General features: G+C 30.8%; 4 protein-coding genes across 4 annotated transcripts; all 4 read left to right on the top strand.

The window, feature by feature from the left end:
- Positions 1-64: 64 nt before the first annotated feature.
- Positions 65-1,144, top strand: LOC130445601 (protein D2-like). Its single transcript, XM_056781328.1, has one exon. It carries the CDS (start codon positions 348-350, stop codon positions 942-944), a length of 597 nt encoding a protein of 198 aa, XP_056637306.1. The 5' UTR covers positions 65-347; the 3' UTR covers positions 945-1,144.
- A 510-nt stretch (positions 1,145-1,654) lies between these two features.
- LOC130445600 (probable pseudouridine-5'-phosphatase) lies at positions 1,655-6,140 on the top strand. Its single transcript, XM_056781327.1, has 4 exons — positions 1,655-2,058; positions 2,467-2,694; positions 3,176-3,399; positions 3,589-6,140. Exons 1-4 carry the CDS (start codon positions 2,004-2,006, stop codon positions 3,763-3,765), a joined length of 684 nt encoding a protein of 227 aa, XP_056637305.1. The 5' UTR covers positions 1,655-2,003; the 3' UTR covers positions 3,766-6,140.
- Positions 6,141-7,166: 1,026 nt separating this feature from the next.
- On the top strand, positions 7,167-9,857 carry LOC130445599 (UDP-glycosyltransferase UGT5-like). Its single transcript, XM_056781326.1, has 4 exons — positions 7,167-8,369; positions 8,698-8,920; positions 9,177-9,399; positions 9,486-9,857. Exons 1-4 carry the CDS (start codon positions 7,554-7,556, stop codon positions 9,748-9,750), a joined length of 1,527 nt encoding a protein of 508 aa, XP_056637304.1. The 5' UTR covers positions 7,167-7,553; the 3' UTR covers positions 9,751-9,857.
- Positions 9,858-10,359: 502 nt separating this feature from the next.
- On the top strand, positions 10,360-23,245 carry LOC130445637 (uncharacterized). The gene is made up of 21 exons (XM_056781383.1): positions 10,360-10,957; positions 12,101-12,418; positions 12,502-12,794; positions 13,339-13,754; positions 14,203-14,363; positions 14,424-14,477; positions 14,531-14,698; positions 15,002-15,149; positions 15,483-15,608; positions 15,713-15,869; positions 16,871-16,987; positions 17,044-17,134; positions 17,188-17,372; positions 17,603-17,826; positions 18,333-18,869; positions 19,522-19,743; positions 20,838-20,965; positions 21,506-21,728; positions 21,791-22,019; positions 22,092-22,442; positions 22,495-23,245. The coding sequence occupies exons 1-21, from the start codon at positions 10,561-10,563 to the stop codon at positions 23,101-23,103; spliced, it is 5,154 nt and encodes a 1,717-aa protein (XP_056637361.1). The 5' UTR covers positions 10,360-10,560; the 3' UTR covers positions 23,104-23,245.
- The last annotated feature ends 430 nt before the right edge of the window (positions 23,246-23,675 follow it).

Genomic DNA, 23,675 nt, shown 5'->3' with positions numbered 1-23,675 from the left:
CTATCTATCAATTACACTGGGAGTACTATTTAACGAACGCGCCTATAGTGATATCTATCAATGTCATTAATGGTTGCTCAAACTAAAACTATGATCGGATTCTGAATCTTCAGAAACTGATCGAAGTGGGTATATACGATCAGCTGACAGTTATTTTTATTTGTTTTGTAATTTACAACTTTAAAAAATATTAATTATTGCTCCAATAATTAATTCTCGTGTAAGTAAGAAGTTACCGAGGCTTGTGTTTTTATACTTTTTTGTACGAACGCGCTTAAAATAGTTCATAATTTACCAACAACGAAAATTTATTCTCCCTATAATTACGTCAATCACGTGATTTGGTCATGTTGTCATTATTGAGAAAACCGGCATTGTTGAGATATTTTTCAACGTTAACCAAAAATATGGAAAAGCATTGCGTCGTTCCAGATGTTGTCGATGTTGCACCTGAACAGGTAATTGAAGTTTCTTATCCGAGCGGTGTAAAAGTTGATCTTGGTAACGAATTAACTCCGACACAAGTTAAAGATGCACCTAATGTAAAATGGCCGGCTGATAAGGATGCTTTTTACACACTTTGTATGACCGATCCGGATGCCCCAAGTCGTAAAGAACCAACATTTCGTGAATGGCACCATTGGCTTGTTGGAAATATACCCGGAGGTGATGTGTCCAAGGGAGAAGTACTTAGCGATTACGTCGGCTCAGGTCCTCCACCAAAAACAGGACTTCACAGATATGTTTTCCTAGTTTATAAGCAATCCGGTAAGTTGAGTTTTGATGAAAAACGACTGACTAATACATCCGCGGATAATCGTGGGGGATTTTCAATTAGAAAGTTTGCTAAAAAGTACAATCTCGGAGATCCTGTAGCCGCTAACTTTTATCAAGCTGAATATGATGATTACGTGCCTATTTTGTATAAACAATTGGGTGCTTAATTAATACGATCCAACAAGTTTGGTTATGTATTGTGAATTATTAATTATAAGGGTAACAGTTTGAATAAATATTTCTTTTTGTGGTAAAAATAGTTTTATCATTTAATGATGCTTCCAAGTTTATATTATTCTATGAATGTGAGCTTTTCAATATTTTAAATTGTATTGGTTACATGTTTAAATAAAAATACAGTTTTCAATAAGTTGTTTTATTAAAATTTCAGCAGTCTTATAATAAAAATTATTGGTTATTGCAATAAATTAAGGATAATTTAAACACTAGATGAGAAAGATTTTTGAGGTCTCGCAAGGAAAGGGGATGAAAAAAATGTTTCCTAACCTAGCCACGTATTTTCAGATACTGATATTTTTTGAGTAAAAGTATTATATTTTGTTGTAAGGATTTTTACCTGACTTATTCTGTACTCATAACCTCACAAAATTAAGGGATTAAACTAAGAACTTAGATGTCTTTTAACTATAAGTAATTTAATTTATATTTAGACCATAACCAAGTATTATGGAAACTTCTGTACATACCTACATTTGAAAAGTAACATCTTATCAACAATACAAAATATTAATTGAACGTAATAAAAACTCAATAAATAAATCGAATTTTCGAGAGTATAAATTGATTTTCGTAACTAATTTTAATCAAATATTGACATTTCTAATTATAAATCTCTAAATAAATAAACACGTGTATTCAAAACTATACTGATTGGTAACCACGTGACATCAAGAATTGCGGTGATTGGTGTTTCCTTATTCCATCATGTTTGATATAAATGTCACTGAATTATAACAATTATAAAACATGGTTTGATTTTAAAACGCGTATAAATTAATAAAATGAATAATTTACATCTTTATCTTCAATTAAATTTGTAGTTTATTGTTTTTCTATTCCCCCGTTTTTTAAAAATTGATATACACGTGCACGCATGTGCTATGTAGAGGACAAGTGCAAGGTTAAGGAACATTGAAGATTATTTTTAAAGTGAATATCAGCAGCATATGTTTTAAATAAAAGGCACAAATAGCAGATTAAGAATTATGCAGTTTAAAAAAGTAACACATGTAATTTTCGATATGGATGGATTGTTACTCGGTAAGTATTCAATTTTCTTTATCAAATTAACGAATATTGTAACAAAAAAAATGATTCATAAAAAAATTATGCAGAAATGACTATAGTAATTTGTTGCTCTTGCAAAATGTATAATTTTTAAAATAGCAAGAACTATATAAGATATTTAGATATTACATTTATAAATAACTATTTTAATATGAATCTATTTACAGCACCATTTATATCAAAAGCTACAGGAAAAAAAAATATTTCCAATCTATATATGCTATTTTTAATCGTTAAACATTTGCACTTAAAGACTATATTAATTAAATTTAAAAACTTTATATAAAATTATTGCTCATTAATGTCAGATAGTTTTTGTATGAATATTATTTCTTTTGGTGATGAAATGAGGTCTGGAAATGCTTATTATGACTGTTACAGAATCAGAATCGGTTTACGACAACATTATCGGTTGTATAGCCGATCAATACGGGAAAAGTTATACAGAAGATTGTAAATTGAAAGTATTGGGTACTCCCGAAGTGGACACTGCTAAAATAGTAGTTAGAGAATTAGGATTACCAATTACACCAGAAGAATTCCTCAAAGTGTATAAGAAAAAACAACAGGATGAACTAGCACATCCACCTCTATTACCAGGTGTAAAAGGTTTGTCTTAATACAGTATTTTTCAATATTTCAAATTATATATTTGAATATACATAATTTTCTTTATGTAAACGGTTCTTTATAGGCAATTATTATTAATATTATCTAATTTGAGTTCACATAATAGTTTTTTTAAATCATATAATTATGTTTGATAATCAATTATGGTATATCATTCACTTCCTATGTAAAATATGCTTATGTCTCTGTTTTAAAAGCATTCACCTATAAGTACACTTCAAGTAAGAGAACCCCTAGCTCCTAAGTTAACCCCTGCCCTCAAATCACTAATGGGTTCAATGCATAAAGAGATAAGTTTGAGAAAACTGGGAGGTATATTGAGAAATGCGAAATCTTTCATTTGAGTCAATCAGAAGTGAATGTGTGTATATTGTATACTCGTCTGGTGGTTTCATCCTGATATGCACCAAAAAGTACTACACATTGTAATTGTGAGTAAAAACTCAATTAAATATTCTAGAGCTAGTGAAGCACCTTTATAAGAATGAAGTACCGATAGCGGTGGCAACGTCTTCTTCATTAGAAGCCATGCTACTTAAAACGAAAGATCATCAAGAAGTTTTCAAGTTGTTCAGTCACATAGTTTGTGGTAGCTCAGATCCTGACGTTAAAAATGGAAAACCAGCTCCGGATATATTTTTAGTTTGTGCTTCAAGATTTCCTGATAAACCCGAACCGTCTAATGTAAGTATTCTCTACTTTATATTTGATCGTTTTTAAATATTTCACTCAAAAAAATTTGGAACACAGAACTTGGATGAGGGTAGACATTTTGAATTGAGTCTTCACAGTATCAGCTGACTTTCCAGTATACAAACGTTGTTATTGATCCAATTGCGGTTAGGTTTTTATTCCTCGATGTAATTTTTTCAGTGTCTGGTATTCGAAGATGCTCCGAATGGTGTGAGAGGTGCAATATCTGCGGGTATGCAAGCCGTGATGGTACCGGCTCCTTACGTTCCAAAAGAACTGACCAAACAAGCTACCCAAGTCTTACATTCATTAACTAGCTTCAGACCGGAATTGTTTGGTCTACCAGCTTATGACTAGTCAATTTTTTTAAACACACGTTCTAAAGGACTTAAAAATTCCTGCGGGTTAGATAATTTATTTAGGTGCCGCTTCTTAGTAATTTTTTTTTGCTAAAATGGTAATATGATTACAGGGTTACGTTACTGATTTTTTTATTATTAAGCAAGACCCTGTTATCTAGTAGTGCAATTTTTTTCTGACTTTTTAACGTTAATAAATCCTTTAAAAACCTAAACTATTCATCTTACACAGATTTTATATACTAGGTATTTGTTTTTGAGCAACATGTGTACTTATTTTTAGACGAAAATGGTAGATTTGGAAGTTGAACACAATTTATGGTCTTTCGAACCGTAAATGGAAGGCTCCAAGGACCAAAAAGTGTTTTTAAGGGTTTTAGTATAGTGGTAGTGAAAATATCACCAATATTTCTAGGTAGTACAACCCAGTTGAATGCTGTTGATCTACTAAATGAAATTAAGTTATTTTTTTATTATAAAAAATTAGCTAAAAAGTGAATTATAGGGATATCTCCAAAAGTAATCTCTCTTACTGAAAATAACTTATTATTTATCAAAGCTCTGGGACTGTATGAAAGCTGTATTACACATATTTAGTGTAGAATTGCCAAAGGGGGGATACAATAGACTCTTTAGGTCGCTGAGCCCTTACATATCCTCTTCATCTCAATCTAAGTCTTCAAGTAATCGGAAAAAATGATTTTTTGCAATTCGATGAAATTTTTTTTGCTCTACATGAAAGAAAAAACTAAAAAAAGTATAGGAATTCAACAATTCACTTTGGGACTTTCTTTTTTGGCTTTCTCAATCAATATTGTATCTGATTAACTTTACTGAGAGTCCTTTCTGTTTTTGTTAATTTCTTTGGTTTATCTGTTTGCTTTCTTTTCGGAATTTAGTTGGAGAAAGCCTATGACCGCATTGTGTCATTCAAAACCTTTTTACCTCGATAAAATTTTAGGAGAAAAACATTTTTTTCCAAAAATGTCCTGACTACTACTGCACTTCTACATAGTCAATTTGTTTCCTATTGCTAAATATAAGAATATCGCGTAAACAGATTCCAATATATTTCGCAATTTTACAAATTGAAAGAATTTTTATTGAAAATGTCACAATTGAAGCTGATAATTTTGTTCTACATATTAATATTCTTCTATTCTCTTACCTTTTCAAGCGTTTGTTCCTCTTGTGCCCCATATTTTCACTCTCATTTTTTGTCTACTTTTTCTGAGTGTATATTTTCTTCTTTCGATATTATTTCCTGCTTAAATCACTTTTAAGTGTGAAGGTTTTTATTCTTTTAACTCTCATTTTATTGTCCATTGTTTTCTCAGTGTCTATTTTCTTCTTTTGATATTATTTCCTGTTCACATAACTTTTTGTGTATATTTTCATTATTTCCTTACTCATTTTTTTGTCCACTTTCTTCTCATGACATATTTTTCGGGTTACAACACTTTTTTTGTCTGTTTTCATACATTCTGTAACTATGTCCATAAAATCTCTATCTACGAGAACCGAATCAATATTTTCCAATAGTATCTGTTTCAGTTTCTATCACTGCCCGCTTTTTTACTTTCCTATCGATCTTGTTTCAATTGATTTTCTTCATAAATTATTTTTTTCAGTTTCGTTATTATATAGTTGAAATTGAAATAAACCGATTATTTTGCTACGTCTTATTTAAGGTTAAACAAAATGGTTCCATGTTTGTGCATAACTAGCTTTGTTAGCGGATCAATTTAGAATCGATACCGAATCGATGTAATATACGCATGCTTGATGAACTGAATCGATGTAGTCTGAATTTAAAACTAACGATTTTGAAAGTACGCATGCGATTTGACCCTAATTTCGCAATCAACGCCGATTCATAAATTTGTCGTTGCTGCCGTAAACCTAAAAATTTTGTTACTCTTTTTGACGTTTGTACTACTTTTTGTTTCGTGATATGTTTGTAATCTGGTTTTATGGACGATATTATGGAGACGTCAAATGGTAACTTTTGCATTTCAATTTTGTAACAACAAACGGCACTTTTTTGTACTTGTTCACTTTGATTATTTTATTTGTTGTACCCTCACTTCCAAGTCTGCCATTTTGTTTTATTTTCTCACAGTATTAAAATGATATAATTTCAATTTTAATAATTGAGGTTATAAATTCTTTGACATTTCTAGTATTCAAAATATTAAATGACATTTTGTAGTATATTTATTAGTACCTCTGATGAAATTATATTTTTAGATAGATATTTATTTATTTTTAATAATAATACCAAAGAGTTTAACAACGCTTCTCAGTATTATTTGTTGGATATTTATTTAAATTCAGTTATATGCAGAGTTTTAGAAAATAAATTTCTAAGAATTAAATCCTGTTTCATTTGTCAAATTACCACTCGACAGTAGAAAATTATATCTTATATTGTATTATCTGGACATAGGTTACGAGGGCTGTCAAGAAAATAGCAAAAAACAACAACATTTCTTACTTTACATACGAGCCTTTTGAATTAAACCATTTATTATTATTTATTGGTAACAATTGTGTATAATCTCTGGTAGATGAAGGGAATGAAAAAAAAAATTATGTATTTCGAAATGAATCAACATTACCACTGGTCGTATATAGATAGTCGGGTTACTGAATGAAGGTAAATTAATGCCAAAATAAAACTTTATTAATTTTTGAGCAACACTCGTATTGTAACACGTTAAAACAAAAGAAAAACAACTTTAAAAAGCAATTATGACGTGAAATACAGGAAAATACACTCGGAGAACAATCTCTATATTGAGAAAAATGAATATTTCTAACCTCAATTTACTATCAAATTTAATATTTACATTTTTTTGCATAAAATGAAAAGAATTAATGCATAAATTATCCGTCCTCTTTATAATTTCAATGCTTTAATTGCAATTGATTAAAAATAGATTAATTATATAAGGTTGATTCAAGGATTTTCGATTTCTTCTAATAACTACAGGGATAAAAATATATTTTTGTTTTTCCTCGTAGTTTTCAATTCAATTTCAGAATGGAATTGTTTCCAGGAGATAAAATATGATTGAAGCCAACAAATTATACAATCATTGATAAGAAACCTTATAATACAAGACACGAGGGGTGGTCGATATTTCATTTGAATTTAATTATCAAGAATACCAGAGGAAATAAAAGAAAAATTCGTTTTTTTGTTCTCAATGTCCTTCAAGACAAAAATAATCCCGAATTTCTATGAAACTCATCTTACAATTATCTATAAGAAACCTGATAATATATATATACGAGTGGTATTCAATAATGTTTCATTTGAATGTACTCAGTAATAATTCTGAAGGAAATAATGGAATAACATATTTTTTCCCATAGTTTTTGGTCTTGAAGATCCTTCGAAACAATAATATCACTTATAACACAGTATATACAAGGTGGTTTAGAAAATTCTTATTTCTAAATGCCTCTCTCTAATAAAAAGAGGTTAGAACGAATTTTTTGATAACCTACTGTAATTTTCTTACATTTTCAATCACAGTAAGAGATATAAAATCTTTTCAATATTATTTCATAGTATCCTATGGTTATTAACACATTTAATTGCAGAGTACCTTTAGAAACCTTTTCTCAGTGTAATAATCTATTGTGCTATCAACATCTAATCTGCTCATATTAATATATATATCAAATAGAAAAGTAATTCAAAGATAATAATTTATTAGTAAACATGTTTTTCCTTAATTCCTTCAGAATAAGTCGTGTTTTTATCGAGATTTAAAGATGTTGAAGATTATTCTAGTTATTACTGTCATTTATTTCACTTTTCAAACAAATGCTTCAAGAATTCTTGTTGTTATACCAACTCCATCGTACAGTCACCAATCTGCTCTTTGGCCGATATGGAAGGAACTTTCTTTAAGAGGTCACCAAGTAACCCTAGCCACTACGGACCCTATACATGACCCGAAACTGGTAAATTTAACCGAAATTAACATGCACGATATGTACAATCACCAGGTGTTGATGGATTTACATACTCAAGTACCTACAGCAAACGTTTTGAAAATATTAGAGCTGATTTACCGGATTGGTGACGTTACTTTCGATTATCCTTTATCCACATTCCTTAAACCCCTCTTAAAAAATGAAAGTGTCTTCGATTTGGTGATAGTGGAAAATTTAGTACCGGAATACTTGGCATTTGCAGATCTATTCAATTGTCCTTCTGTAGTAATATCACCTTTTGAAGTAAGTTCTACAGTTTACACCGCCTTAGGTAACCCTTTTAACCCTATAGCGTACCCAGAAATGGTTTTACCTTTCATAGGAGGACAATTGAGTTTTAGAGAAAGGATCATCAGTTTTCTTTTCAGCTATTTATTTTATGGTTATAAAATGTTGGCTGTGTCTAAAAGGAAAATACTCATGCAAAAATACTTTGGAAAAGAAGTACGTTCTGTTGAAAAACTATGGAACGATGTTGATTTATTGTTAATCAATACTAATCCTATTATTAACGATATAAGACCTCTAGGACCTAATACAATTACATTTGGAGGAGCTAATCATGTTTTACCACCTCGACCTTTACCAAAGGTAATTATTAAATTTAATTATCTACACAAAATTCTTACATGCGACATAATACATTTATTTTAATAACTATAGCCAAAAAATAGATAGAAAAGAAAATATACATTTTTTGAGTATTTTTAATGTTTGGTTTAAAAATTCCCTTTGATATACTTAAGGTTTTCCCAATGACAATCCACTTGATTATTTTTCTTTGGGTTTTCCCATATTTATATCAACTTGGTTTCAAGCACATTTTTTTGAGTGGTTTGATAAGAAATATGAAAAATAATCTTTAGATCATGTTTAACTATGTATAAACTTTATAATTTCACTCGATATCAAATTATAGGATTTGCAAGTTTATTTAGATAATGCCGAAGAAGGATGTATTTACTTCAGTTTAGGAACAAATGTAAAAAATTCTATGATGACAAACGAAAAAATTCATATAATCATTGATACTCTTAGCGAATTACCATATAAAATATTATGGAAATATGATGGTACCGATATAATTGATGTACCTGAAAATATTAAATTAATACCATGGGCGCCGCAACAGGATATACTAAGTAAGAAATACGACTTGTTATAAAATATCATACTAATTATCGAATCATAACTAAAACACTTTATCACCACTTAATAATATAAACACTAACACCTGTTGTTGTCGGCAATCTTCTTCTTTTTTCACTTCTCACTAACTGACAGACCCGGCCCGGCCACTTTTCTCATTCTTAATAAATGTCAATTAGGTTAGTTTTGGAATAAAATAGTACGATTAGTACTGCACATATTAAATACGGGATATTTTGAATATTTTAGGGCACCCGAATGTGAAGCTCTTTATCACCCAAGGAGGAATGCAATCTCTAGAAGAATCAGTCATAAATCATAAACCTATGGTTATGTTGCCTATGTTCGCAGATCAAGCAGCCAATGCAAGGAGAATGGAACATAGAGGTGTTTCAAAAACCGTACCGCACAAGCCGTTACCAAGAAAAGAAGAATTTAAAAGTATCGTTTTAGAGGTTATTCAAAATCCAAAGTGAGTTGGAAAAACACGACAATGCAAAACAATTACAAAGTACCGACATCCAAAAACAATTATTTCCACTATTCATTTATTTTCAGATATAAAGAAAATATTATAAAAATGGCCGATTTACTGTTAGATCAACCTGAAACTGGTACAGAGAAAGCAGTACTTTGGTTAGAGCACATACTTAGACATAACGGAGGAAAACATTTAAGAAATCCATCGTTAGATATGCCTATTTACGAATTCTACTACTTAGACGTTACAGCTACTATTACTTTGATAAATTTTGCGATTTATAAAATAATTTCATATACATTAAAATTATTTATCAAACAAAATAATTCAAAAAAATTATAATATTGAAAAACATTGATTATTCATATATCTTAAATGTTATTATTTCATTTGCCATAAAATTTAATATTGTAATAAATAATAAAATAAATATAAAAACACAGGTCTTATGTTGTTTTTGTTTTTTCCCGCTCAAATCACAGAGTATATACAAGATATTGAAAATTACAAGTTATTAATGCATTTTATAAAGGGTACGTTCCATTTAACGCCAATGAGATCATTTCGAGTAACGGCCATATTATCATCGTGGATTTCATTTACGTATAGAAAATTGATAGAATGCAACTTAGAAATATTAGCAGTTGCGGCCGCCATTATCAAGATTTGAAATAAGCGCTAAATCCAACAAGGTTCGTTTCGTCTCTTCTCTTCAAATTTGTCGTTTCGAGGAAATGTATGACGTCATTTGAAGGAACATTTTGAGCATTTGGACTGCTCAGAGGAAAGCTCTCACATGTTAGCACAAAATACATTCTTACAGTACCTAATATGACTTTTAAATTATGTACCTCTATATATTTTTAATTTATTAAATTATATTTATATTTTCTAAATAGTAAGATTCGAACAAAGCGCCATAAAACTATTTGTGTTAGTTCTGTGAATGACGTTAGATTTGAAGATTGAAATAATAATTAATACAATACTGTTAGTTGATTATCTGTGGGTAATGAGGAGGGTCCATTTTACGTTCGTAATGGTTTTTAACAATTATACATTGTAACGATTTGAATCAAAATAGTGTTAATTGTTTACGAACAGAAAAGTGGATTTTGATTTCGAATGATTTGAATATTTACATTAAACAAAATGTACAATTTAGAATTGAACCAACCCGGTTCCAGTCGACAGGCTTACAATTATAGTTTTTATAGTGATCATTTCACTAGAAATACAGCAGCTGATAGAGTTCGTGAAAGTAATAGAGGAACCCGTCATAATACACAAAATATACAACATAATCCCAATATGATGAATTATTCTCATCTTCAATGGCATCCCCAAAATATGATTCCTCCAACAAACATCCAGAATCACCAGAAGGATAGAAAATATAATAAACGACACCCTCATCAAAACTGGAAAAACAAAACTTACAACTTAAATTCCAACAGTGATCAAAAAAATGACACGTTAATAAAATCTGGAGACTTTGATTATAAAATTTATAAATGTCCAAATTGCTCTTTACAGTTTGATTTCATTAGTAAGTATAATTTTACTATTTAACTAATGTTATTATGTACACTAAGACTAAAGCTCAAAACTCTGGCCATTGCCATTTATGTATGCATTTTAACCATATAAATTAAATTCTTCATTTTATGTCTATTTTGATAGAAAATTAGTTTAAAATAATAGGTAAATTTGACGTTTTGACTTATTACAAAATATTTTGTATTAAAAAAAACTAAATAATTATAAATTTTCTTGAACTTTTTACTTATTAAAATATTTTGTGACACTGTTTACATAGGGCAAACTTCTCAATATTTAGAAAATAGAATAAAAGGCAATCAAGACCTTGAAAAATTTCATTAACAAAACATTAAATATTAGAAAAACATACTTTCAATTGTAAAGATTCAAAAATTTGTAAATTGATATTTATATTGTGTTTGTGATAGAAAATACCTTAGAAAAAAGTCCCATCAGCCACAGAATTTTTAAACGCTTCTAACTGAATATTAATTTTAATATTCTTGGTGAAATTTACCAAAAAATTTAAAGTGTGACAGTTATCTATATTTAATAGGTGATTGAGGTTTAAAGATGACCGTCATAATTTGTTTTGATAATGTAATTGTTGCATCCAAGAAAAATGTGATTGAGATCATTGTGAGAATTATGATAGCAGGTACAGACTGATGATTCTATGAAACTCAGTTTTGCAAGATGGGCAGGAATCTTCTTCATTCTAAATATACTAGTTCAATAAAATTTTGGAGTTGTGTACTTGAAAATGTAGTTTGGAGGTGAGGGTTCTGTAGGATAAATTTGAAAATAGATGTTATTTGAGGATTATGCGGGGTTATCAGGGTGTTTCTGTCAGGAGATGTACATATAAGTTACAAAAAATTTTATTAAGAACTGAATTTTTTGCCAATGTCATATTCAAACTTAATAATTTTGTTTAGAGGTAACATAAGATAGGACATTTAATTATTTTGAGATGAGTCTCTTTTTAGCATACAATGCTGACATAGAGTCAGATAAAATCACATCCCCTTAGATATTCATGTTGAAGATGATCTATTATTAATATAATTTCATAAATTATCAATGTTAAGTCATATTTTGATACGGAACGAAATATTTTCGACTCAAAATATATAAAGTCATTTTTTAGATCGAAATAACTTTTTTGTTGGAAAAGTCCCTTTGATTTTGAACTGCAAACATACTGTGTGTCAAGATTGTATACAAAAAATAGCTAAGGATAACGCAGTCCTCTGTCCAATTTGTAAAAATCCTTCTGTGTTACCACCTAGATATTCCCCAGAAAATTTACAGGACTTTTTCTCTCCGAATTTCTTCCTTATTGGTTATATCATGTGGTGCAAAACGCAAAGGGCCAATCCTCATTTTATGTCATTGGTTCCTGTTCAAAATAGAAGGTCAATATCTCCAATATCTTGTCCGACACCCGAAAAGCAACATACAGGTGGTAAGTTGAACAATTCAATTCTATTTTTCTTACAGAAAAAACAAGATACAGGTAAATCGATACGTGTGGATCAATTTTTTTAGAAACTTGCTGTTTTTTATCCTGCAATAAAAAAGCGACTCTTAAATGCCAAGATTGCAGCGATGTTTATTGCCCTGATTGTTGCACCGCTGTGCATAAAAGCGCTAAATCTTTATGGTCCCATAAACAGATTTCTCTCAAAGATGATAACAAGAAACCAAACTCACAATTAGAATTCTGTTCAGAACATGAGTTAGATGTCGATTTCTATTGTACCATTTGTAATATTGAAGTATGCTGTTATTGTTTTATCGAAAAACATGAAGGACACACGAAAGAAAATTTGGCAAAATTGGTGAGTAGTATTATTATCACTTATCATCAGAAGATTGAGTATTTTTTTTGTGATATATATTTAATTTAGTTTAAAAATTGAAACTGATGAAAAATAGTGATAAAGTTCTTAAGAATACTTGTTGTGGATCATTAAAAAATATATTGAAACTATTAATTACATTATGAAAACTGAATAGCCTGCAAGATCCAGTTCGATTTGGTGCTCGGTCACTCGAACAACAAAAGCAACGACGAGATGGACTCATCGATGGGCCCAGAACCTATAAAATCAAACACATAATAAAATTGAGGTTAGGTTGTTGTTTTGGGGGTAAATCAATTCCAAAACTAAAAATAATGCCCCAAATATCTTCTATCCCAAACAATATTTGTGCTGCTTACTAGGGAAATTAGTTAAAAATACAAAATAGATTGATTTAGTAAGATTATGGTTCTTTTTAATCATTTTTAAATAAATTTTTTTTCAAATATGCCCTTTTCCTTGCTTGGAATTTCCATTTATGAATATATTTACAGCTGATTTGCTACTAACTTGTTTTTAGGATGAAGTTGAAATTGAAGAATTCAAATTGAATAGAGAAAAGGCGAAGAAAACGTTGAAGCAGCTACTTATAACACAAAAGCGATTAAGAGATATGCGTACATGCAATACAGCGAATATACAAAAAAGAATTTCCAATTACTTCGTTAACCTCCACTCCAAGTTACAATGTATCGAGAAACAGTTGAAAAAGGAGATAAGCAATTACGAAAAAGAAGGTTGTTCATTAACGAACGTGAACGATTTGAACGGTACAGTTCAGAATTACGTTAACGAATTGAAGACCATCTGCTCTGCTTGCGATGCTGCCGAAGTGAAAAAAATGAATTTGAAACAAATCGCTCTCGATCTTAAAAAGGTCCAGGATATTCCTTGTTATTTGATATCAGAGGATGCTAAAGAATTGGAACAATTGACGTAAGTATCGGGATTTAGGAATAAAGAACTAAATAATATGAATTGAAACGAAATTTCAAAATCGTTTGATCTGAAATTATCTTCTCATCATCGAAAACAACGTGGAAACTAACACTATCACATCTAACAGTCATTATTACATCAAATTGTTTACTAATTCTCCTTCTAGATACTCCTTTATATACACTATCTCATTTTCTAGAATTTTCGGTTTACTGGAAATCTAATTGATATATCTTCCAGTCGTTATGTTATATTTCGACCATTATTTCAATCCCTACATATTAATAATCGTACGCTTTGGTGTTTGATTGCCATAATCCCACAATAATAACATTTATATGTATACTATAGGTTTGAGGTTCGATGAATATGTAGTACATGTTAAAAAGAGTACACTTTGGCGTTTTATTGCCACAATCCCACGATATTAACATTTATATTATAGGTTTGAGGTTCAACCTGTTATCGACAATTTGGAAGAAATGTTTACTCTAAAGAAAAATGACAACGGTACGTTCAGATTGGTATCTGGAGAGGATCTTCCGTCTGATTATGAAATGGACGCCAATGATTTGTACTACGACACTGATGTGGAAAGTTCATTAAGTAATAATTAATTTTTTGTTCCATTTTTACATGTATGTATAATTTTTTTTAAATTTTTAGATAAGACTGTACTATCCGATGAATCCAAACCGACTAAACAAGCTTTCAAAACGGGTAAACATCAATTTTTATTTATTTATTTGTTTTTTATTGGAATTTGTCGACAGGGCGTCAAGTTACATTGGAAAACGAAATGGTTGAAGTAACACATATAGAAAGTTTGGAATGTTTCTACGTGCAGTTGAAAAAAATTCAATATCAGTTTGCGCAAATGAATTCTGATATTAATAATTACATCAAATTTGGGGCGCCGATGGTTGAACACCCACAATTAAGTAAGAGTGGATTATTTTATTCCCTATTAATCGATTTTTTGCTACATATTCGGACGTGTTGCTTTTATTTATATTTTAGTGAGGTTAGTTGGTCCTTCGAGCCGGATAATAACAGACGATTTATAAATTCATGATTATTTTTATTCTCTTGAGGCTATTTTCAATATATTGTATACATTTTAATAAATTTAAAGCATTACTTGATTTTTCGGTTTATTTTTGTTAAATATTATTGAATTAAATAACTATTTTCAATCGTTAAAAACCTCTAGGAAATATATTAATACTTTTCTGTTGTTTTAGATGAACTATATTTAGTTTTGTATCAATCACGAAACGAAAAAATTTGGTGCCGAGGTAGAATTACTGAAATTAAAAATGGCGAAATGGAACCAATGTATGAAGTATTTTTCATCGATTACGGAAGTTCTCAAACAGTTGATGTATCTAAGTGAGTACAGTATCCACCTCATTCAATAAGTACACGTTAGTTTAGCGTTTTCGAGGTCATAAAAACTGTCACTTGATGTTATTAAGCACACTGAGGATTGGATCCACGTTCTGATTAGGTCAGGTTTAATTTATTTTAGGTTATGTCATCATAACCAGCTGATCACTAGGAAAATCCACTTCAAAAGGCTAAACCGGATGTAAACCGATCTATTTATTAGTAAAACGGAAGTAGTAGTCGATAAATGGATTCTGCGACATCGAAAACGCTAAACTAACGTGTTTTTATAATTGAGAGGAAGTGCCATTTCCGCTTATTTTTGATTATTTACAGAATTAGACAAATTACACCTGATATATCTCGCAAAAAAGCATTTGCCATTCAGTGTACCCTGTCTAATCCATCTGTATCTAGCTGGAATAAAAACGCGCACGTTTATATGGCAAGAATAATAAACGGGTAAGTTTTCGTACGAATTTTTGAATTTATTCTATAAATATTCATGTTTTCCATGTTTATGGTAATTTTATTAGATTTTTTATTAACAATATTCATTTTTGCAGGAAGCAAGTGAGTATGTTGGTGAAAAAAGTCCATAGTGGTGTTCACGTAGTCGATCTCATGGTAACTTCATCTGACAGAGGACAAACGTCCATTATAGACATTTTAAGTCATATGTGCAGCAATGTCAGCGACACTGACACCACAGCCTCTCAAAAGGTGTGAAATATATAATGATAAGTTTTGTTTGGCCTTTAGTACATTTTCTAGATCATTTTGTCGTTTGTCAATTCTTAATTGTCATTTGTCATTAATTAGTTGCCATTTGTCATTGGTTATTAATTGTCATTTGTCAATTGTCACTTGAATTAACTTACACATTATGGCGTATGTTGTGGATGCATTTGAAATAGAGATTTTTTGGATGTTTCGGACGAATTGTGATTACCTTGTCATTGTCGTTTATAGTTAATTATTGTCATATGTCAACTGTCAGTTTAATTAATCTCTGCATAACAAGGTATGAAGGATGAATTTAAAATACTGGTTTTCCAAAAGATTTATAAAAATAAATTATATTTTAAACTTTGAACTTGTTTTTTGCCCTTTGTCAGTACTAAATTGTCATTTGTCATTTTTTATCCCCTTTGTCAGTTGTCATTTGTCATTAATTAATTGACATTTTCCATTTATGACATTTTATTTGTCATTAATCAGTTGGTAATAAGTAGATGCCATTTATTGTCATCTGTCATTAATTAGTTGTCAACTGTCAGTTTAATTAACCTACACATGGTGTTTTTCAGTCCTGTGGATACATAGTGGAAAATAGTGTTTTATTGTGCTTAGAACATGTTTTAAAAAATATTTTTAAATATATAAAAAGTATTGGGATTACCTTGTTATTTGTTTTCTCCTCATCCTACACATAATAACATACAAAATATTTAGTTTTGTGGATTAATTTGAAAATACTGAATATACATTCATTTTTGTATGTTTTGGTCGTTTGTCAATACTCAATTCTAAGTTGTCAGTAATTACTTGTCATTTTTCATTAGTCACTTGTCAATAAGGAGGTGTCATTTGTCATTTCCGACATACGGAGTATATAGTTCTATGGATAGATTTTGAAAAAACGCTTTTTCACAAAGATTACAATATTTTGAATATCAATAATATATTATACTTGAGAAATTAATCATTTTCAAATTTTCCAGACGTCCTTTAACCGTGGATATAAAATTTTCGCCAATAGTACGGAATTTCGTAAATTTCAACAAGAGAAAATAATTATCGTAAACGTTATAGATCCTCATCACATATTTGTACACATTGTAAGTATCGCATAGTAAATTTAAAGGTGTACGAACTTTTTTAAAAATTTTCGCAGGCTTCGCATTCGGAATCTCTAAAAAAAATGAACAACTGCCTTAGACAAACCTATAGGAATTCGAAGAAAAACAATTGCATCCCCATAGAAGGTATGTTACATATTTATCGAGAAAAACCCGCTATTAAATTTTTTGTTTTTCAGGAACATACGTGATAGTCGAATACAAAGATAATATCAGGGGTAATTGGCACAGAGGACTCGTCAACAAAATAGATGTCACCACCGAAAAATGTCACGTTTTACTGATCGATTGGGGTTTAAACGTTACAGTCGATTGGTCGAACATACGGATGATGCAAGAAGATTTTACAAGATTGGAAAGTCAGGTGTTTACCTTGTCACTTGTTTTTTGTCATTATCATAACTGAGTTTTCATTTATTAGTTGTCATTTGTCATTTATTAATTGTCGTTTATCATTAATTCATTTATTAGTTGTCATTTGTCATGTGCCATCAATTAGTTGTCATTTGTCACTCATTAATTGTCATTTGTCAGGTGAATATTATTGCTTTTGTTGTTAATTACTCTTTTTTGTAATTGTAACAATTTTTTTAGGCTATATTAGTGAAGTTAGCCCACGTTGAACCGATAGATACGACATGGGTAGATACAGCTACAATTTTCATTCAAAAATATTTTAGATCGCAGGAAATTATGAAAATGATCGTACACGAAATTGATCCTCTCGAGATTGCTTTGTTTGAAATTGTCGGTGACGTAGATATATGTATAAATACGCAACTTGTATTGGAACATTTCGCAGTATCAACAGGAAAAATGTTAGTAATAACAATTTATACAACCAATAGTTCGGATAGTATCGATTTATTGATCTAGCAGAATTAAAATTAGGTTTCGATGCCTTTAATATAAAATTTATTTTGGATGAACGAGTGTAGTGCTAAAAATAAAGTTTCCAATGAGCTACAACCTCGAAGGAAGGTGCTAAGTCCACCCGAGGAGATTAATCGACAACTGAACGAGTTTTATGGTGCAGAGTACAAGGTGATTAGCACAGAGTGGAAGACCGAAGAAGACCGGTGGCTCAATGTCCTTGAACTTATTGAACGGAGTCCCCCGGTTGGGTAATGATGTCCCTATACAGTCAAGATGGATAATCAATAATCTGGTGGCGTTAATATCAATATTGTGATCATTAATAGACTTTGTAGGGGTGAATCTTCTTTCCAAATACCTCTTATACTCATCGAAATGTGAAATAGTTGTTGAAATTAGAAAATAAATTTTATTTTCATGTGCGGTGCTAATTCTTTTATATTTATAGATCTCAAACTTTGGAATGGCCGAGGAACGATGCCAAAACGAAGCCTTTCCTCGAAGACGACAGTCTCTTGGATGCACTCTTGAAACGTTTCGATAAATCCATCAACGATTCAGATAACGAGGACGATACCAACGTTGTAAAACAAAAAATCGAAGTTGTAGAATTCGTCGATCCCAGTTTGATATACATAAAGTTTTGCAAGAACGAACAAATAGAAATGAATTTAAACAAAGAGTTACAAATTCATTACAGTAAAGAACGTACGACTAAGGACTCTTGGGACGTTGGAGAATTTTGTATCGTCCTATATAACTTCAGTTATGTCAGAGGGAAAATCTTGGAAAAAATTGATAACAACAAATATAGAGTAAACGTTTATGATAAAGCTGCTAATGTGGAAGTTTCTCTAAATAAAATATTCGAATTTGATAAATATTTTAGTAAATTTCCCAACGTGGCTTATAAGGCGCATTTGGCTAATATTAGACCAGCGGGAGGGGACAAATGGAGTTTATCTTCTATCGAAGCTTTAGAAAGGTAAATTAGTAATATAAAAAAAATATTTGGATACTTTATAACGTTTACTATATTTTATTTATACTGAAGACCACTAAAACAACAATTACAATTGTCTGGTCCTTCGAGCCGGATATGAACCGGGGAAGAATCAAAGGACCAATTAATGTAATGTAGTGGTGGAAGTTCTAATTTATGTTTTATTCAATTATTTGATGAAAGATAGAGGAAAGGAAACCATCGAATAACTAAAAAACAAAAAAAAATTGTCAATTATAAAATGAATCGATTAGAGAAATGAAGAAAAACCAACCTAATCATATTCTTATTGTGTTGTACCTCAATTTTCATGTGTTTAGATGTTGATTAAATTCCCAAATCAATTTATTTCGGTGAATAACTCAAAAATAAAAATAATTGGAAGAAATTTTGTCAATGATGGAGTAAATCACTTAGAGAGGTGAAGAAAAATTAACTTAATCATGTTTTTATTAAGCTCCAGCTCAATTTTCTTATGACAGAATGTTGATTACTTTCCCTAATTAATTTAACTTGCTGAATAACAAAAAATATTGTTAATTGCATTAAAACTTTATGTATCTCCAGCGATTATGGAAAAACAAGTTTTCGAACAATAGTAGTGACATGTTAACTATATTTGTATCCTTTTTAGGTTGTTTGAGAAGTACGAGATATTCGGTACCAGAGTAGAAGGTGATACTACTGGAAAATCAATACCGATGCAAATGTGGTACGCACACGTCAAAATGGGTGGCGCTTTAGAAGCTTCCAAAACAAAATTTATTTCATTAAATCAGTTGCTTATTAAACTTGGATTCGCTTACAAATTACATAGTACAAGAAGTTCACCGAATAACACTGAAATTTCAATTAGGTATACGAATAAAATATTCATAATTTTTTTAAATGAGCAAAATTTGTCATAATGAGGGAAAATCTAGTTAAAACGATGATTTTTTGATTAAATATTAGTCTTAGACCTTCAAAAAGGACGTGGAAATGTAGGTCTCTTTTATCTATGTTTCTAATTAGAATTATTACAAAGAAATTGGTGGAGTCCAACTAGGTCAAAGTCAAATTATAATAAAATAATCATCAAATTTAATATAGGCCTGAAAAAGACACGAAAACTGTCAAAAATATTGGATCAGGACATCTGAACCCTATTAGATGTCCTTATATACATTGTGCCAATAAGAAGAAGAGAATACGGGTTGTATTAACCAACATTTCTCAGTATAAGGCATAGGAGACCCATTGGGAAGAAAATATTTGAATAATTCAGTCTTTTAGCTAATAGACTATAAGAAGAATAAAGACCACAATGGATTTCGAAAGGTAACAGTGGAATGGATCACTTGAAATCTAAAACTTTTTCGGATACAGATGGTTCGAAGCTAACTCAAGGAGCTGCATTGGGCGTTTTTAGATTAGAATAGATTTCAAAAGGTCGCAGTGGAATAGGTTACAAGTTATCTCTTTGAAATCTAGGTATCTGTCAATTGGGGAGCATAATACGGTTCGAAGTAGCAAGACGGATACAGATCCATTCGAAATGGTAATCAATTACCACCAATCATGGGTCAATATGGGTCGAAATGCACATTTCTGTTATATAGATGGTTCTAAGTTAGCTTAAGGAACTGAGTTGGATAGGAATGGTAGAATGTGGTAATTGCAAATTCTACGAGCATGAAAAAAATATCTACTCTGGTACTGGAGTAGTACTTTTAGAAGAAAAATAGCTTCATTGGGAATAGTTTCTGTGTTATGGAGGCAGAACAATGAGACTCGAGAGTTATGCTCTTGGGAATATGTGAAGAGCGACTAATAAGGCAAAAAATTCCCCAAACAATCCACGGCTAAAAGAAATTACCGTGCTCTTCTACGGAGAGTCGTTTACTTATTCATTATTTATTTTTTTTTTCGTAATTTTTCATATGATTTGATGGTTATTTGAAATTCTAGATCGACTAAATCCAGCGACAGTCCTTTGTTGTGTGCTATTAAAAAAACAGCAGGCCTCGATTCTTCATCCGATGCTTGTTCAGATCAAGATTCTATCGTAGAAGAAACTAAAAGTGAAGATGCACCAGGTAATTGTCCTATAAAAAAAATCATATCTTTGCACTTATATCTAAAACAAACAATTCAGTCATTAGATGTTCCAATTAATGTTGAATTTTCTCCTATTTTCAGAAAATTCAATTTTTTTTAACTTCGGTAACAATTTCATGTGAAGTTTCACAAAATTTTGATACATTACTCTATGTGCGATGTACTTAAAAAGTTTATAAAGTGAAATTTTGTATTATTGAAAGTTGAATCATCGGCTTGTTATATTTCTTCTCTAAATATACTGTTACTAAGGTTATTTTGGCTCCCAACCCTCTTCTAAGCTCCCCTATTAACAGTCTCTTCAATTTCTTCATGAATATCTTTTTCCCGTATACTTCAGATCATTCGATGACTGCGTAATCGTATAGACAAGACCCAATCTATATAAAAAAAGAAGAATAATCTTGTTACAGTTATCAAACTTTGTATACAGCCATTTTAAATACATACACTTTTTTTCTATTAATAATCTGAACTAGTTGTGTCTCAGTATGAGTTACTGGTGTTGTATTTCTTAGATTCAAAGTCTATAGAACAACACAAAGAAGAAGAACCGATAAAAAGTTTTAAATCTTTGACTGATTGGAACGAATTGATGGAGGAAGAAGAAAAGTTGAAGAAGTGTGAAAATGACGTAGAAGAAGAAGAAATCGAAGATTGGATAGAACCTTTTTCTATAAAAGAAACGGAATTTTATGCTTGGATCACTTGCGCCGAAACCGGAGGAATTTTATATTTAAGGTAACCACGTAATTGATATATACCGACATACATATTTATTTAGACTATCATATTTTCCTCAGGGAGGAGAAGTTACAAAATGTTTATAAAGAAATGGAGCAGAATATCAAAGAATATTTTGATAAGGAACCTCCTTCGCCTCCCGATGACGATTGGCAACCGGGCCATTTGTGTACCATAAATTATAACGACCTTTATTATAGGGGAAAAGTTTATAAAGTGAACAATCCTGATGATATCACGGTTGTGATGATCGATTTCGGTAGTGATCATAAACTTTCCTCCAAAAATGTGAGTATTATCTATTTAGTTTATTGTTTTTCGCTCATTTAAAATGTTTTATTAATTCTAATTAATTTTCAGTTGATACGTAAAATTCTGTACCCGCAAATACCGGCGTTTGCTTCAAAAATAAAACTACATAAAATATACCCAAAGTCCGGAGCATGGTTGGATTCCGATTACCAAACTCTCTTGGACATAGTATCCGAATACAGTAAAATAATCATAAAGAGTTCATTAGAAGACGAAATACCATCAGCAGAAGTTTTTACAGATAAAGGAGTTAACGTTAATCAATATTTAGTACATACTTGCCCGAATTTAAGAAGAAGCGAACCTAAATTAGTCGATGGATCTGATAGCGACAGTGTTTTAGAAGAAGAAGTGATAATCGAAGACGAGCAAATCGTCGTCGATGAAGAATCCGGTTTGGTAACTATTTCTTAACAGTATACTAAAAATCAAATTACATTTTTTTTTTCAGATCGAAATTGGTTCTATAATTGATACCACTAAATATACCTACAAGGTGTTACCATTATCCAACGGAGATTCAAACGAAAAAATCGCCGTTTCTATAATGTCTGTATTGGATTACAACAAAATTGCACTGAAAGAAACCGCAACTATAACCGACGAATTTTTCGAATTGGGCGAGAAAATGCAAAAAACCATCGAGTATCAACCAGTGATAGAAAATCTGGAGAACGGTATGCCTTGCGCTTGCCAATTCTCGGAAGACATGATTTGGTACAGGGCGCAAATATACAACATGGACGGCTTGGATTGCGGTTACGTTTTTGTATTTTTCGTCGATTTCGGTAACGTGGAATCAGTACCGGTGACGGATATTAAAATGATGCGACCCGAATGGTTCGATTTACCGGTTTCTTGTCATATTGCTAACGTGAATATCGAATTGGTTTCGGATAAAAATATTCAACATGTTACTCAGTTTATGAAAAAGCTGTATGGTAAAAATAAGCTTGCTAATATTGTTTCTAAGGCACCGCTTTCTATCGATTTGTTCGATTTGGACGGTGAAATTTATTATAAATCCTTACTGGAAAAGGGTTTAATCAAAATGAAATAGTTCATTTAAACCACTTTATTCGAGGGATTTATTATTGTTTTTACATTTTTGTAGAATTAATTTATTTATTTTTTATTATTTCATCAATTAATCCTTATATTGTGTTATAATATTGTTTAAAAATAAATCTGTAGCAATTCAATTGTTGTTTAAATTTTTATAGAAACGATTGAGGATAATGAATGAATGTTTTCGTGGAAAATTAAACAATAAATTCTTATTTTCCCGTGGAAACTGCAAGAATAAAACGTTTTTGGCATTGCATCAATTCGTCACAGAATTTCTGTGGATCTAATTTTATAAGGTTCCATCGCGGTGTCTGTTGTCTACGACATCTAAGATGTACTGGTGGTCGACAACCCACCACCCTTCGATTTGTGGTAGCATTCTATACAAGGTCATTACAACATCATGTAATGAGTATTCGTATTTGCTACCACTAGATCTAGTCTTGCGGCCATTTGCCTGTTAGTTTCCGTCATTCCTCATTTGATTGCCATTGCATCCCGCGACTACATCTCCTGGTATGTCTTTGATTCTATTCTCAATTAGTTTTGAAAATCAGCCGCGAA

The sequence above is a fragment of the Diorhabda sublineata genome, chromosome 6, assembly GCF_026230105.1.
Source record: "Diorhabda sublineata isolate icDioSubl1.1 chromosome 6, icDioSubl1.1, whole genome shotgun sequence".
In the NCBI taxonomy this organism is placed as follows: Eukaryota; Metazoa; Arthropoda; class Insecta; order Coleoptera; family Chrysomelidae; genus Diorhabda; species Diorhabda sublineata.
The sequence above is the reverse complement of the archived record's forward strand: the minus strand, read 5'-3'. Positions and strand labels throughout refer to the sequence as shown.

Bases quoted from the DNA above. Each gene is read 5' to 3' on its own strand.
- LOC130445600 (XM_056781327.1), top strand. From the start codon at position 2,004: ATGCAGTTTAAAAAAGTAACACATGTAATTTTCGATATGGATGGATTG. The intron at 2,695-3,175 runs GTTTGTCTTAAT...TAAATATTCTAG, and splicing joins TCTATTACCAGGTGTAAAAG to AGCTAGTGAAGCACCTTTAT. The intron at 3,400-3,588 runs GTAAGTATTCTC...TAATTTTTTCAG, and splicing joins ATAAACCCGAACCGTCTAAT to TGTCTGGTATTCGAAGATGC.
- LOC130445599 (XM_056781326.1), top strand. From the start codon at position 7,554: ATGTTGAAGATTATTCTAGTTATTACTGTCATTTATTTCACTTTTCAA. The intron at 8,921-9,176 runs GTAAGAAATACG...TGAATATTTTAG, and splicing joins GCCGCAACAGGATATACTAA to GGCACCCGAATGTGAAGCTC. The intron at 9,400-9,485 runs GTGAGTTGGAAA...ATTTATTTTCAG, and splicing joins GAGGTTATTCAAAATCCAAA to ATATAAAGAAAATATTATAA.
- LOC130445601 (XM_056781328.1), top strand. From the start codon at position 348: ATGTTGTCATTATTGAGAAAACCGGCATTGTTGAGATATTTTTCAACG.
- LOC130445637 (XM_056781383.1), top strand. From the start codon at position 10,561: ATGTACAATTTAGAATTGAACCAACCCGGTTCCAGTCGACAGGCTTAC. The intron at 14,364-14,423 runs GTAATAATTAAT...TTAAATTTTTAG, and splicing joins TGATGTGGAAAGTTCATTAA to ATAAGACTGTACTATCCGAT. The intron at 17,827-18,332 runs GTTAGTAATAAC...TTATATTTATAG, and splicing joins GCAGTATCAACAGGAAAAAT to ATCTCAAACTTTGGAATGGC.